This window comes from Enhydra lutris, unplaced genomic scaffold, assembly GCF_002288905.1.
Source record: "Enhydra lutris kenyoni isolate GAN:26980312 unplaced genomic scaffold, ASM228890v2 scaffoldscaffold27, whole genome shotgun sequence".
NCBI lineage: Eukaryota > Metazoa > Chordata > Mammalia > Carnivora > Mustelidae > Enhydra > Enhydra lutris.
The window spans coordinates 13,894,108-13,909,702 of record NW_019154111.1 but is presented as its reverse complement, the minus strand read 5'-3'; the positions used below and the strand labels follow the sequence as shown (position 1 = coordinate 13,909,702).

At 50.5% G+C, this 15,595-nt stretch overlaps 1 protein-coding gene across 1 annotated transcript; it reads left to right on the top strand.

The window, feature by feature from the left end:
- Positions 1-590: 590 nt before the first annotated feature.
- On the top strand, positions 591-5,270 carry LOC111151979 (leptin). The gene is made up of 3 exons (XM_022510234.1): positions 591-749; positions 1,552-1,554; positions 2,613-5,270. Exons 1-3 carry the CDS (start codon positions 606-608, stop codon positions 2,967-2,969), a joined length of 504 nt encoding a protein of 167 aa, XP_022365942.1. The 5' UTR covers positions 591-605; the 3' UTR covers positions 2,970-5,270.
- Positions 5,271-15,595: the final 10,325 nt, after the last annotated feature.

The window sequence follows — 15,595 nt, the reverse complement described above, 5'->3', positions numbered from 1 at the left end:
AGAGGCATAAGCAGGCCGCCGTGGGAGAGTAACGGAGAGGACAAGAACCATCACCTCTAGTAATGAAGATAATAATAGAGCACATTTCACAACACCTTTAAAGCTCTTGCACACGATTGTCTAGTTTGAGCCTCATAAAAGCCTAGAGATAGGCTTTTGCAGGAGTTATTGCAGGAGATGCAGGTGGAGTTTTTAGTGGTTATGTGATATGCTTAGAGTCAGGCAACTATTAAATGGCTGGATTCAGACCAGACCTTAAAAGCCTGTTCTCTTTCTCGTGGCGTGCGATAAAGTCCTATCACCACCACATCGCCCATTGGCTCCTGTCCTGGCTTCATGTTCCATGGTCCATCTCATACCACTTCATAGATAATTGCTCAGGCCTTGCCTCCCCGAGGAAATGCATTTCATTAATGTAATTCTAGATAATGAATTGCCTTTGGCACTGAGGGGATGATTGCCACGGCAGAAAGCAAGTCTCATTTTTATCCACATCTGATAATGTGGTTGGTAATGGGGCATCTGGGTGTGTTCTGAGATACCAGCGACTTGCCATGTGTGGTTCCTTCGTTTTCAGGCCCGAGAAGCACATCCTGGGAAGGAAGATGCGTTGCGGACCCCTGTGCCGATTCCTGTGGCTTTGGCCCTATCTGTCCTATGTTGAAGCTGTGCCCATCCGAAAAGTCCAGGATGATACCAAAACCCTCATCAAGACGATTGTCACCAGGATCAGTGACATTTCACACACGGTAGGGAGGAAAGACAAAACAGAACGGTGACTAGCCCTGGAGAAACCAGGACCTCATATGCTAGCGGAGGCCTATGCAGCCCCATGTAGGGACAGTGGTCTTGACCCCTCCCCACTTCAAGGACAGCTGCCTTTCCTCTTCCTCTTCCCTCCACCTCTCACCTCCGCCCACTCCTTCCTCTCTGCTGGGAATCCTAGTGCCTAGGACCATAGGGAGCCATAAAGGTCCTCTTGTCCCACTGGCAGGAGACCAAATTCTCAGTTGCATCCCCTCTGGGCCTCAGAATGTGCTAGAATGTGCTTATCATTGGGCATTCTTCTTTTTTTTTTTTTTTAAGGATGTTATTTATTTATTTGAGAGAGAGAGCAGAGCTAGAGAGAGAGCATGAGTGGGAGGCAGAAGGGCAGAGAGAGAAACAGGCTCCCCACTGGGCAGGGAGCCCGATGCTGGGCTTGATCCCAGGGCTCTGGAATCCTGACCTAAGCCAAAGGCAGACACTTAATCAACTGAGTGACCCAGGTGCCCCACATTGGGCAGTCTTGCTAGCTGAATTCTGGCCCTAGGAAGCTTCTCCCAGTTACTGCGAGTCCTGGGGTCCACAGGCCTAGACCTTCAGCCATTTCCCAGACGAGGATTGTGTTTGGAATTAGAAAGACCGAATGAGAATCTTCACACTTCTGTTCTCTATCTATAAAATCTGAAGCTAGTTCCTCAGCGTCTTGAAGCCTGGGTTTCTGGAGCTAGATATTGGGACTATCATAAGGGACTTTGCAAGGTTGTTACGAGATTCAGTTAGATAAAGCAAGTGATCCTCCCTCCCCGCCCCTGACAGAACCAGAACAGAGCATGCTCTCATTAAAGGATTTTAGCAGTGGTTTTTGGTAGCCCCTAGTCTTAGAAGCCTGCTTGCTCCCCCAGCATGGAACCATCTAGAAACGTCCACATCTTCTGCTTGTGATGCGTGTCTGACAGTGGCCTTGGGTAGCCAGGGAGGAGTTAGGTGGCCAAAGGAGGGACAGCTCAGAACTAGATAGAGCCTTGGGCATTTTATAGAGAGAAACCCAGGACTCTCCTGGCTTTCATGAGGCCACGCGTGGTAGATCCAGAATGTTCCAGCTTGGGTGGTGCCGAGAGTGAAGGCCACAGGCAGTGGGGAAGAGGGGAAGCCCTCCTGGTAACCAGTGTGTTACTGAAGCAGAGGAGGGAGGTGGGACACTTTGAGGGGGGCATCCCCACCTTAATCCCTGTGGGGTGGGAGGCCTTGGAGAACCTGACTGGGAGGGAGGAGTCCTCTGGGAGTGGAAGGGGGTGAGGATGGCTGGGGGAGGGACACTTCGGGAGGACCTCAGCACCTGGGGAAGAGACTTAACTAAGTAGGAATCCGGGCCACCTGGGTGGCTCAGTCATTGGGCGTCTGCTTCTGGCTCGGGTCATGATGCTGGGATCGAGCACTACATCGGGCTCCCTGCCCAGCGGGAAGCCTGCTTCTCCCTCTCCCACTCTCCCGGCTTGTGTTCCCTCTCTCCCTGTCTCTCTCTCTCTGAGATAAATAAATGGATAAAAAAATCTTGAAAAAAACAAACAAACTAGGAATTGGGCCTCATGGCCGGTTCTCCAGCAGAAACCATTTAGAGGAGGGAATTGGGGAAGAGCAGGAAGACAGAAGTCCAAGAGACCAACTTGCAAGCTTGGCAGCCCCCCAGGGCCCAAGCAGCAAGGGCCTGGGTCCGGGTGGTGAGGAAGGGGGAGAGGAGGCAAGGAAGAGAGCGGACCTCCACACCCGCCACACCTGCGGGAGAGGCCGAGTCCTTGCAGCACCGACTTCTCTGAGATCCTGTTCTCCCTTTTCCTCTCTCCTGGCAGGCTGTCTCCTCCAAACAGAGGGTCGCTGGTCTAGACTTCATTCCTGGGCTCCACCCTGTCCTGAGTCTGTCCAGGATGGACCAGACATTGGCCATCTACCAACAGATCCTCACCAGTCTGCATTCCAGAAATGTGATCCAAATATCTAATGACCTGGAGAACCTCCGAGACCTTCTCCGCCTGTTGGCCTCCTCCAAGAGCTGCCCCTTGCCCCGGGCGAGGGGCCTGGAGAGCTTTGAGAGCCTGGGTGGTGTCCTAGAAGCCTCACTCTACTCCACGGAGGTGGTGGCCCTGAGCAGGCTCCAGACGGCCCTCCAGGACATGCTTGGGCGGCTGGACCTCAGCCCTGGGTGCTGAGCCCTCAAAGGCCTGTCTTCCCAAAGTTGAAGAGAGAGCCCTGGGCTCCCAGGTGTCTCCAGAAGAGAGCCCGTATGGGTGTCCCTTCTCTGGACCCCGAGCCATTGCTCTCTCACACCTTTTGTGCCCCTCTTCCAAAGGCATAAGCCTCTGGAGGCATGATACCAAAGACAGAATGCATGATTCCATGCTCACCGGGAAGGGGGACCCAGCCGGCAAACAGTGAACTGGATCTGGGGTTCTCGCCAAAGAGAACCTTCCTTTCTGTGCCACCTTCCCCCTCACTGCATGCTTTAGCATGATCTGGGGTGATTTGGGGAGGTGCCCGCCGAGCCTTTGGACCATCAAACAAGGTTCTGTCTGAGAATTCTGGGAGCACGGTGAAGGCTACATCCACGGAGCTGCCAACTCCCTGGCAATGCATTATTTATTATGCCTTTTATTCTGGAAGGATTGGAAGCAAAACATCAGCTTTTCTAGGCTCTCTGGGGCCAGCCGGAGCTAGGGATGCTGGTTCCAGTCCCACCAATGGGCCTGGCTAAAGCAAATCCATTTCTAGTGACTTGAGGGCTCTCGAGTTAGTTCTTTGGTACCTGGCTTTGTTTCTACCGCGACAGATGTGAAATTACAGTATTTTGCAATGGCATTGCCGTGAGTGGATCTCCAAGGACCAGGTCATTTCAAAAAGAAGATGAATTTTGTCATCTGTGATATATAGATATGTGCACATGTTAGCGGGAGTGTGTTTTCTGAATCACATTTGTGCAATGGGCTCTTGGGATTGGGGGGGTCATTTTCTCATCTCTGCAACCACTTGGTGTGGTTTTCATGAAAAGATGACTCCTTCAGGGGGGTCGTGGGGGGCTTTGCGAGCCACCCGTGGAGGGAGTGGCACTGAAGACTGTCTCTTGGGGCAGTTGTGAGCTCCGGTCTTCTCCCATTACTGGAGGGAGGTCTTTCTTATTGGGGTGACGCTTGCTCTCTGGAGATGGCGATCCCCAGAGCAGGGGTCCTTGGTAGGGGCCTTGGAATGGTCTAGAGATGATCCCACACTGGACTTGTAACACGGCAGGAGCCTTACTTGGGATGTACCTGCTGAATTGTGGCTCTCATCTGACTGGCTCCCCTAAAGCAAGACCGTGTTTCCCACTCCGTCAGGGTGGATTTTGATTTCAGTGGGAAGGTCTGTGGGCCCTCGTGGGCAGTCCCAGGACCTGGGCCAGCGCAACTTGGTGCCAGACCGCCAGGCTGGGCCTCCAGGAGTGCCCTTCCCACTGGAGATAATGTCTGGGGGTGACGAACCAGGAGGCTTGGGTTTTCCACCATCCTGCCGCTGTGATAAGGCCATCACACTCTCGGCGGTGGATCTGTCCAAGGAAATTTGAATCAAAGCTATCAGCTTGGAGACTGAGCACCTCTTTGGCGCTCGGCCCGGATGGGTGCTATGGGCTAGAGAAGCTCACCAAGTAAACGTTAAAGTCCAGTCTTACCCTCAGGGACCTTGCATTCCAGATGGTAAAAAGTTTACACACGGGGATGCAAAGGCTGGTCTTTTCACCATGGCAACAGAGCAGGTGAACCAGCATCCTGTTCAGCAGGCAGGAAACACGGAGCTGAGGATGCCAGTGATCAGGGGTCTCCAGGCCAGCCCTGCTTGCCTGTGGTAGCATTTTTGCTTTGCAGGGCACGCCAGCATTTCCTCCTGCGTAGCCACCTCCCTTTGACACAGCGCAGCTGACAATTTAAAAAATAAGAACGTAACCTAAGACCACAACCTCCGGCAGGAGGCAGGGCTCAGATTAGAGTTCAGGTCCTCTGACTCCCAGAGTGGTCTGGAGCAAGATTATGCTCCCCAGAGGTGCCAACAGCGTTGGACAGGGCGGACCAGGAGTGCTTGGCGTGAGACAGGAGTTGGAGGTGACTTTGCGGGAGGCGAGGGGTGTGAATTGTCTGGAGGGAGGGGGTTGTTTTGTTTGTGCTGAGACCCTGGGTGAAGGTATGTGGTTACAAAGAAAGTCAGACAAAGAAAAGACAAGACAGGAGGGAAAGGGATGTGTTGAAGAGGCTTTCAGGTGCAAAGAAGTTTGATACCGAAAAGCATTAATGTCGGCAGTTCTGGAACAGAGATTCATGAGATGGGCGGAGTCAGACCCCTTCTGGAGGCTAGGACCTAGGTAATCATTACCACCAATCATGACCACCCAGTCAGGCTGGGATTTTTTAAGCCTCTCCCTCTCCAAAACCTGACACCAGGGCTTATTCTCAGAGTGTGGAAGTTCTAAAATGTAAATGATTGTCTTCTTCTGTAACTTAAAAAAAAAAATGTGTTGTTGTTAAAAAAAAAAAATCCAAATAAATTAACTTTGCCGCCTGGTCTTTGTTTTGTCACCCTTTCTGGAGGGGCTTTAGAAGAACTATTTGTGTGTGACAGGGCAAGGCCTGGCTGGCCTCCATCCCTCCCTGGCATCAGCTCTGCCCAGGCTTGGCCACAGCCGGCCACCAGTTATCCAGGCTAAAGGATTCCCCCAAAGCACAGAGCCGGCAAAACGAGCACATTCTGCACCAGAGTCCGTGCGGGTCTGCAAATCAGCCTTGAGAAGCACCAAATAATTTTTCAAACAAAAAAGAACAACAACAACAACAAAAAACCCACAAACCAAGAACAACATGCAGCCCAACAGCAGACCCAGCCAGGGCCGTAGATTCTCGAAAAGACAAGACTTATCTCATTGCAGGCACAGAGCAGAGACAGTCATCTCTGCGGTGCAATTAGAACCTGACAGTTTCAACCCAAATTCTGGAGAGGACTGGGGGCAGGGTGCTGGGGGAGGACAGGGCTGACCCACCAAGCAGTCACTTCTACTGGTGATCTCAAAGGATAGTTGACAGTTGCCAACCGTTTCCTGAGCACTAGTTTGAGTGGTGGAGGAAAGGGGAGCAGAACTCCTGAAGAAGGGGAATCCACAGCAGGCTGGGGTGTGGGTGGGGGGATGTCAGATCTGGCTGGAACAGCCTAAGTGGGCCCCTTGGCAGCTCAGGGAAGTGGCTGGCCTCTGAACCAGTCAAGACTTCTTTAGCTGCAAACGACAGAAATCCAATGCAAACCAACTTAAATAAAAAAGAATTTTTGGCCCACGTTGCTGAGAAGTCTAGGTCATGGTCCGTCCCTTAGAAGACTTTCTCTGCACACATCCCCAAGGACCTAGAAAGATACCCGTGCCATGACCCGCTCCAGTCTCTGCCAGCCTTAGATGGGGAACAGGGCTCGGGGACAATGTGTTTGCCCCTCGGTGGCTGTCTGGGACTGCAGGAGATGTCTTGTTTCGAGCAGGCACCCAGAAGCTCCCCCCTCCCCCACAATCCCCAGGTGGCTCCAGAAGTCAGCCCGCTCTGGGAGGTGACTGCCAGGGTCACAGTGGAAGGTCGTGTTCTCTAAGTTATCCTTCCAGAAACTTTTCCATCCTTGGGCATTCTCTTGCTCTCCCCTGAGGCAGAGCTCACATCTCCCAAACAGCGGGCAGACTCTGGGGGCAGCTTCTAACCATGTTCAACCTCCAAAGGCAGGACTTCTGCAGAGTCTAGGGAGAAAGAAGTCAGGTCAGTCCAGCAGGTTATTTCCAAAGAACCCATCCCAGATTCCTGCACAACAGCACATGACCAAAAAAATTAGACCCCACTTTCCCAAAAAGAACATGGAGTAGTAATTCCAGGCTTTTACCAACAGGATCTGAGTCTGGTGCTGTCTGACAAACACATCCACCTGGGTGAAGCTCACGGGCACACTGACGTCCTCAGCCCTCCGGGGTCCTTACCCCAGGAACACACCCTCTCAGACCTGAAGATGGTAGAGTCAAGGATGTAATATCATAAGGGATCCTCTGTGCCCAGCCCTCATCTCAACCCAGCTCCCAGCAAAGAGGAGGCTGAACCCTTAGGCGAGTTATTTAACCACTCTGAGCCTTGGTTTGTCATCTGTACAATGGGAATATAATAGCCCCCTTCATCACAAGTCTTTAGAAGATTAGATGATAAAATATTTGGAGAGCTATTCACCCAATGGCTGATATACAAAAAAGCAGTCAATAAATGATGTTGTTATTGGTACTGAAGTGTCAGAGAAGCCAAAGGAGTGAGACTTGCTGTACCGGACAGTCCTCCATGAGATAGCCACAGCTGTGGTGTGGACGCCCGGGCACTGGGCTCCCTGCACCGCTCCCCTTGGCTCCTTAGAGAGCCTCTCAACCCACATGGGGCAGAAGGGGAAGGGGAGGGGGAAGTTCCCAGAGGGGCAAATCTCAACCAGTGGAGAATAAAGGTCTGTGGATAAATGCTTTTGCCTCCCATCCTCCACAGGAGCAATTCAAAGGTGCATTTTGTAGGACTGAGCCCTGGGTGCCCACAGGCATCACGTCTGTGGGGGCACTCCTGACTGGTCTCCTCCTTCCCGTTCCCACTCTCCCTGCTCTTCACTCCTGCTTCCTGGGGTCACCTCCCAAATACACCTCCTGCACTTGAACCCTTGTCTCTGGTGCTGCTCATGGAGGAACACAGAGTAAGAAAACTGCAAGACAAGTGGAGATGGGCTTGGATTCGGGGAGAACCGTGAAGCCAGATTCCTGAGAGGGGTAGGCACCACACAGCAAAACTCACAACCGTCCCCAAGAGGCAGGCCTAATAGAAAAGAAGAGAGGCCTCCTGAGGGGAAATCCACTTCAGGAAAGCTTGACACGGGAAAGACAACAGGACAGGACACGGAGTCTACTAAATGAAATAATGACAAGATTAATAAGGAAGGGAGGGACGGAGGAAAGCAGAAGGAGGGAGGGAAGGAAGGGAGGAAAGAAGGCAAGGAGAGAGGGAAGGAGGGAGGAAGGAAGGAGGGAAGGAGGAGTAAATGAAAAGAGAAGAAATACATATAAATTTAATATCGCCTTACTGCCTTGGGTTGCTATTACTGAATAAAGAGGTCTGGGGTGCTTAAAGACAACAGAAATTTATTTCTCACACTTCTGGAGGCTCGAAATCCAAGATCAAGGGGCCAGCAGATCCCCTGTCTCGTGAGCACCTGCTTCCTGGTACATAGACCACATGTCTCACTATGTCCTCACCTGGCAAAAGGGGCAGGTGAGCTGTCTGGGGTCTTTTTTTACAAGGGCACTAATCTCATCGTTGATTATTATGTATATAATTATTACTTAAAAAATACTCATCACTGGGGCGCCTGGATGGCTCAGTGGGTTAAGCCTCTGCCTTCAGCTCAGGTCATGATCTCAGGGTCCTGCGATCGGCCCCGCATCAAGCTCTGCTCAGCAGGGAGCCTGCTTCCTCCTCTTTCTCTCTCTACCTGCCTCTCTGCCTACTTGTGATCTGTCTCTCAAATAAATAAATAAAATCTTTAAAAAAATAAAAAAATAAAAAACACTCATTACCTCCCAAAGGCCCCACCTCTGAATACCTAACCTTGGAGGTTAAGATTTAACATATGAATTTTGGGGTGACACATTCACTCTAGGGAATCACTGTATGATCACCGATTAGAGGAAAGCTCAGGCCAAACCAAGGGAGTCTCGATCACTGACTACTACTTGCCTAAAATGTCTTTTTACAATAAAGGGATCTCTATTAGCATTTCTTCCTTCCACTGAACTCCCAGGGCCCCTGGTCACTGAGCGCCCTACCCTTCCCTGCCTGGCTGGGAGACTGTGCAGGCGGGATGGCCCCGCCCCCGCCTCGCCCCCGCGCCTGGCTGCTGTGTCCTGCCCAGCGCAGCCCTCGCTCTCGCACCGTGACACGGTGACGGAAGGAAGGGAGACTCCTGTATTATTAGCAAGCACATTTTATCAGGTCAGCTAATTCAGTCAAAAGCCTGAACACCGTCCAGACCATTAAAGGTTAAACTTCTTAAAAATTCTGGTCACTCTTAACTTGCTCAGCAAACCTCTTCCTTTTTAGTTCAAAGATAGAAGCCCAAACCAACTGTAAAAGACAGCGTTGAGACAGTGATGGAAATTTGAGTATGGATTCTGTGTTAGATGATGAAAGGAATTGTTACTAATTGTGTTAGCTGGGGTGATGGCATGGTCATTATTTTAATTTTTTTTAATTTTTAAAAAAGATTTTATTTATGGGGCACCTGGGTGACTCAGTTGTTAAAGTGGCTGCCTTCAGCTCAGGTCATGATCTCAGGGTCCCGGGATTGAGCTCAGCCCCAGAATCAGGCTCTCTGCTCAGCGGGGAGCCTGCGACTCCCTATCCTTCTGCCTGTCGCTCCCTCTGCTTGTGCTCTCTTTGTCAAACAGACCAAAAAAAAAAAAAAAAGTCTTTAAAAAAAAAAAAGAATTTTAAAAAAGATTTTGTTTATTTGACACAGAGAGAGCACAAGTTGGGGGAGGGGCAGAGGGAGAGGGTGAGAGCAGACTCCGCACTGAGCCGGGAGCCCCAGGGCTTGATCCCAGGATCCGGAGATCATGACCTGAGCCAAAGTCGGACACTTAACAGACTGAGCCACTCAGGCACCCCTGATTTGTTTTGTTTTGTTTTGTTTTAATTTTTAAAGATTTTGTCTTTAAGTAGCCTCTCCACCCAATGTGGGGCTCAAACCCACAACACTGAGATCAAGAGTCACATGCTCTACCAACTGAGCCAGCCAGGTGCCTCTATTTTTAAATGCTTCCTTATTAGAAATTCAAACTGAACTCATTTAGGATGAAATGCAATGAAGTCTGGGATTTACCTTAAAATATTTCAGGAAAAAAAAAATATGTAAGAGGGTAGATAAACAAGCTCAGTAAAATGTTGGTAATTGGGCATCTGGGTGGCACAGTCGGTTAAGTGTCTGCTCTCAGCTCAGGTCATGATCACAGGGTCCTGGAATGGAGCCCAAGGTTGGACTCCCTGCTCAGCGGGGAGTCTGCTTTTCCCTCTCCCTCTGCCCCTAACCCCACTCTTGCTCTCTCTCTCTCTCTTTCTCAAATAAATAAATAAAATCTTAAAAAATAAAATAAAATGTTGGTAATTGTTAAAATTGGGTGACAGGGACACAAGAGTTTATTACAACAAGCCCTCTACTTTGGAGCTGAATTTCCAGAAGAAACATGTTGGGGTAAAGTGCAGTTTACCCCAGCCCCTCGGCCACCTGGGTGTTGTGTGTTCAGGGTAGGGGAGGAGGGGGCGGTGCAGGGAAGAGAAAGAAGGAGAACAGGATGTGGGACTGAATTGTGTTTAACTTCACATTTGCTCTTACTGCCTGGCAGATGTCCCGGGGCAGGGAGGAGGGCAGGGGGCGACAGCCTGTCATAGTGGGTGTGAAACTGGACTAAGACAGAGATTTGACAAATCAAACAAGGAGACAGTGGTAAGAACCAGCTGCGAGATACTGGAAAGGCGAGTCCTGACGCTTAGAAGAAAAAGCCAAAGGAGTGGAAATGAGAGCCTTTGGCATTGCCTTAGCCCTGCTGGGCCTTGGGGTGCCCCGTGGAGGCCACAGAACTCCCCTTCTCCCTCTGCAAGGGGGCGTCGTGGTGTCTGACGTCTCCATGGTTATCCCTCGATATTAAATAGACTCTACTGGGTAAGGAGCCCTGGGACCACTTGTGAAGGAAAATGGGATTCCTATCTCATTTTCCCACTTCAGCCATTGTAATAAAAAGGTACTTCATCCCGACCTTCAAAACCTTGTTCTTGGGCTCTGCCTCGGGCTGCAACCCGCAGCAGGCTCTCCCATTTCTCTGCTGGCTTACGTCAAAGCCCTCCGAGTGCAGGAGCAAATCTCGGTGCACCTCTACCCAGCCCCACACACCCTCTACACACACTTCAGGACACCTGAGAGTGCAGAGGAGGGCGAGCCGAGGGACCGACTCAGAGGTCAGTGAGGCTTCCCCCTTGGGGCCTAAGCCCTTGGCACAGAACACTGTGACACCTCAGACAGGACCTTCCCGTCAATGGCCAGGGTTTCATCTGAGGTGGCTGTCCCCAGGGAGGGTCACAGACCAGAAAACCAACTCTGAAGTCGCCTCCACCCTCCTACCCTCTTTTTGGCCATCATTCCTGAGGAAACACCAACCGTCATGGCTTCCCTTTCTCTGTTTATAAAATGTGTGGATTTACCTGAAGGAACACTGGCCGGTGCAGCCGGAGTGGAGCTCCTCACCCTGCCAGGCCTGAGACCCTGACGGCAGAGGAAACCTCTGCTCCCTTCCCTTCCACACTTGGACTTGGACCTTGCACCTGACTCAAAATCTGGAAGTGGTCTTCACAGCCCAGTAATGATTTGGAGCTCACGGTAACGGCCCAGAACCAGTCCCCTCCCTTCGCCCCTTGGAGGAGCAAGGCAGGGTGTTTGTGACGTATCCCATGCATTGGATGATGGCCTAGAGGTCTCAACAAGACTTGCCCGAGACTCCCATCTGAGGATTAGAACATGAGCCTTCAGCTTTGCAATACCCAGCCTGGATATATATGGCCATCTCTCCCCACCCCACCCAGGCCGGAACACACATTTGGATTTCCAGTTTGTCCCATCACCACCTCTCCCCATCAGAGAGACAGCCATCTGGAAAAGCTGGCTGGCTGTGTCACTGTCCTGGTGCTGAGGAGCTTGTGGCGTGGGCTGTTTGTACACACACACCCACCCACACACACACACACACACACACACACACACACACACCCATGTCATGGAAACAGATGCCTGCACAGCTGACTCCAGGGTTCACTCATAGGTTTGCATACCTTCCCCATCAGCACTCCTGAAGATCCCTGAATTAGTCAACTCTCCTGCTACTTTTCTTGGGTGAGGAACTCTTTAAATCACAGATCAGGAAACCAACCCTCACCCATCCAGCTTCTCTTGGTTGCCTATATTTTACTGGACATTTTTTTAAAGATTTTTTGAAATTTATTTATTTGACAGACAGAGATCACAAGTAGGCAGAGAGGCAGGCAGAGAGAGAGGAAGGGAATCAGTCTCCCTGCTGAGCAGAGACCCCAATGTGGGGCTTATCCCAGGACCCTGGGATCATGACCTGAGCTGAAGGCAGAGGCTTAATCCACTGAGCCACCCAGGTGCCCCTACTGGACATTTTTTCATTCACATTTCCCTCTCTACTGCCCACCACCCCCAGTCAACATGTGTCAGCTCCTCGTAGGCAAGGATGGTCTCCAGGTCTGTTTTATTTTCTACCGTATCGCTAGCACCTTGACCAGATCCTTGCACAGAGTAAGTACAAAACAGTTATTTGTTGGCTGAATAAGCACCTGACTTCAAGAGCTGAGCCATAGATATTTGCATCTGGGCTGTTAAGTGCAGAAGCAAAAGAAGCCCCATGAGGGGAGGCAGAATTCTGGGCAGTCTGTCTGCTTAGATGATCCCAAGCCAGATACAGTTGCTAAAGCCTTGCCATGTGGACAAGACTGGAGGAAGTTTGGAGATGAACAGGTAGAATTCTGCAGAAGGCAAACTTGGGCTTAATCTCACAGGGGGAGCTGTCCTACCGTAGGGGTATGGGTCGACTACGGCAATGATGGCTCCCATGAGTCCTGCCTTCTGGTTTCCACCTCCTTAGGCAGTCTCTTGTCACGTGACTCGGGGCTTGACCATGTGACCTGTTTTGTCCAATGGCACAATGGCATGCCTTATACGAGCAGAGCCTGGAAAAGTGCTTGCACTCTGAGGCTTGTCCTCTCTCATTGCTGGAAAGCCTTCAGCCATCACAGAGCCAGCCCAGAATAGCCTCCCAGAGGATGAGCGACCAAGTAGAGAGGAGCTGCAACCATCCCTGCTGTATAAAGCATGTTTTTAATTATCTGGACTGTCTGATGCTTTGCCATTTGGGGGCCTTGTGGACACTTGATTGCTGATTGTTCCAGCCAAAGTCTCAGGGCTGGCTCTCACTGGCCTAGTTTGGATCACATGCCTCTCGCTGAGCCGATAACGGTGGCCTCTGCTGAGAGAGGTTTGAGTCATCCCAGAAACTGGGGAAGGGTTCAGTCCTACTTGGAATGAGAAGTGTAAGGGGTAATTTTCCAAAGGAAAAAAGGTTTCCATTACCAAAAAGAAAAAGGAGTGCATTCTGGGGGAGGCAGAAACAACAGACAATGTCTCCAGCAATGCTCTGAGCCTCTCCGTCCTGCCTCTCTGATTCTTTTTCTTTTTTTTAAGATTTTATTTACTTATTTGACAGAGATCACAAGTAGGTGGAGAGGCAGGCAGAGAGAGAGAGGGGGAAGCAGGCTCCCCGCAGAGCAGAGAGCCCAATGCATGGTTCGACCCCAGGACCCTGGGATCATGACCTGAGCTGAAGGCAGAGGCTTTAACCCACTGAGCCACCCAGGCACCCTGCCTCTCTGATTCTTGACAGCCTTCCAGAGCCTTGTTCCCATATGATCTCTTTCAAGGAGAGTGAAGACAGGAGGCTCTCACTTTGATCCTATACTTTCTTGTATGGAGAACCAGAACCAATTTCAGTTGGCTCTTAACTTCAACCACACGGCATCAAATAAAAAATGATGTTTGACCTTCGGCTTTGAAGAAGGTGAAGCAATCGTCCTTGGCTCTGAGAATTTCTGATAAGAATGGAGACCATTTTCGTTATTGGTTATACTGGACTGGGCCTTGCTATGAAATCAGCCAAATTGTCATTGCTCTAGTTCGGGTTATTGGATTGGTCTCTCTGCTTTGTCCAGGGTCACTCTTTTCCATTGAGAAAATTGGTTCCTTTTTTTTCCTCCCTTACAATGGAGGTCATGCGGCCAAGACTTTATCTTAGAAGGCATGGCTGTTCTGTGGGCTTTGCAATAAGTATGATGACCATAATGATCCCTTACAATGGACTAACACCTTGCCATCTAGAAAGGCTGTTCACACACATTACTGTATTTGATCCCCCCAATAACCAGGCTGGAGGAGTATGGTATTACCCTCGTTTTCTTTAGATATAGAAATAGACTCAAGAGGTTAAGTGACTGGCTGAAGGTCACAGAGCTATGCTGCCTTGAGTAGAAGGAAAATATTGGCAAGGATTAGACAGACATTTATTCTAGGTTTCGTCTATTTACCAAGATTAGACTTTATTGCTGCAAAGCTAATCAGAGCTAAATTCCCAAAAGAGCTATTTTGCAGTATGCAAACAATGGTAGGTCAGAAGGACCCAAACATGAACACAGGGTCACAGAGGCACCAACACGTATGACTGGAGCCCAGTCCAGCCTGTCTGCCCTTGGACTCACCCATGAGCAAGTCCAAGAGAGGCAGTCCCAGCCCGGCCCCCTGGAGAGCAATTCTAGGTACAGGACAAGCACCCAGGAGCCCACGTCTGTGCTTCAGCTCTGCTGGGGAACCCCTGCACTCCTCCCTAGCTCCTTCTCTCCTCAGAGAGGCTGGCGGCTGGGCCACGCATGGAACTGAGACTTTGGCCTACAAACAGAGAAGGGACAAGTCTGGAAGGGCCTGGAATGCTGGGGAAATTGCAGGCTTGGGTAGAAACCCCACCCTGAGAGGCTGAGGGCTTCCCTTCTGAGGACTCTGCTCTTCCTTACCCACCTCCTTGCCTTTCCCCTCTGGGCCTGTCCTCTGTACTGAAATGCTCAGTCAGAGAGCTGCCTGGCAGTCCTCGTTGGTTTGGTTTCCACACAACTAGCAAATTCTGCTCACTACCAAAGGAAGAATGGACCCAGAAGAACTAGAGGAGATAGCGTCCCTTTCACAGGAGGAAGAGCTTCTGGGGAACCTTCCATTCCTTGTCCTGTCCCTGGAAATTTCCATGTCATCCTCTCATCCCAACATTCTGCCAGTATCCAGAGAAAGCCAGAGTGAAGAGGTAAATGGTGACCCCTACAAAAGTGGGCCCTATCCCCACCCATCCAGTCCTGTCCCTCCACTTATTGTGGAGGTCCTGAGGGCTCAGCAGGACAGACAGGCCAGAGAGGAAGCGACCCAGCCCCAGAACACTCTGGGAAACCTACTGTGTTGGCCCCAGGCCCCACAAAGATGGGGGGTTAGTAGATCAGAGTCCCTTTCCAGCATTGTCTGAGGTAAATGGGACAGGACTTATCAAAACCTGCATGGGCCAGAAGAGAAGGAGCCTAGTCAGCTTACTATGCCATCCCTGACCTAGCTGAAGCCTTCCCTAGATGATCAGGCTATGTGCTGTTGGGACGCTTCTATTCTAGAAGTTTCCGCCAGGTGGCAGAGGAAAATATCAGATGCCAGAAACTTATCCATCTAAAAGGATTTCCCCCATAGGAGAAAAAAACCCAATCACACTTCTCCCAGTTGGAACGTCTGCAATTACTCACCCCCCCATAAGTGGAAAAAGAATGTCAGGACTAATGAAATGACATCACTTTGGGAACCCAGTGCATCCCAGCACCGATCTTTTTGAAAAGCTCCATATGGGAAGATACAAATTCAATTTGTCTTGTCTAGGGGAAAAATGAGTTTTAAATATGTTAAATCAAAAATGATATCCTACATACCAGACATTAGCGATCCAGAACAAATGCCTTGGGAGAAAAATTTTTAAGTATTCAGGTGGCCAAAGAACTGGTAATTGATGCCTCAGTGCGAGAACAGAGCATCCACACTGGACACCCACACGCCCCGGGCTGGGCCAAGGAAGGCCAGGCAC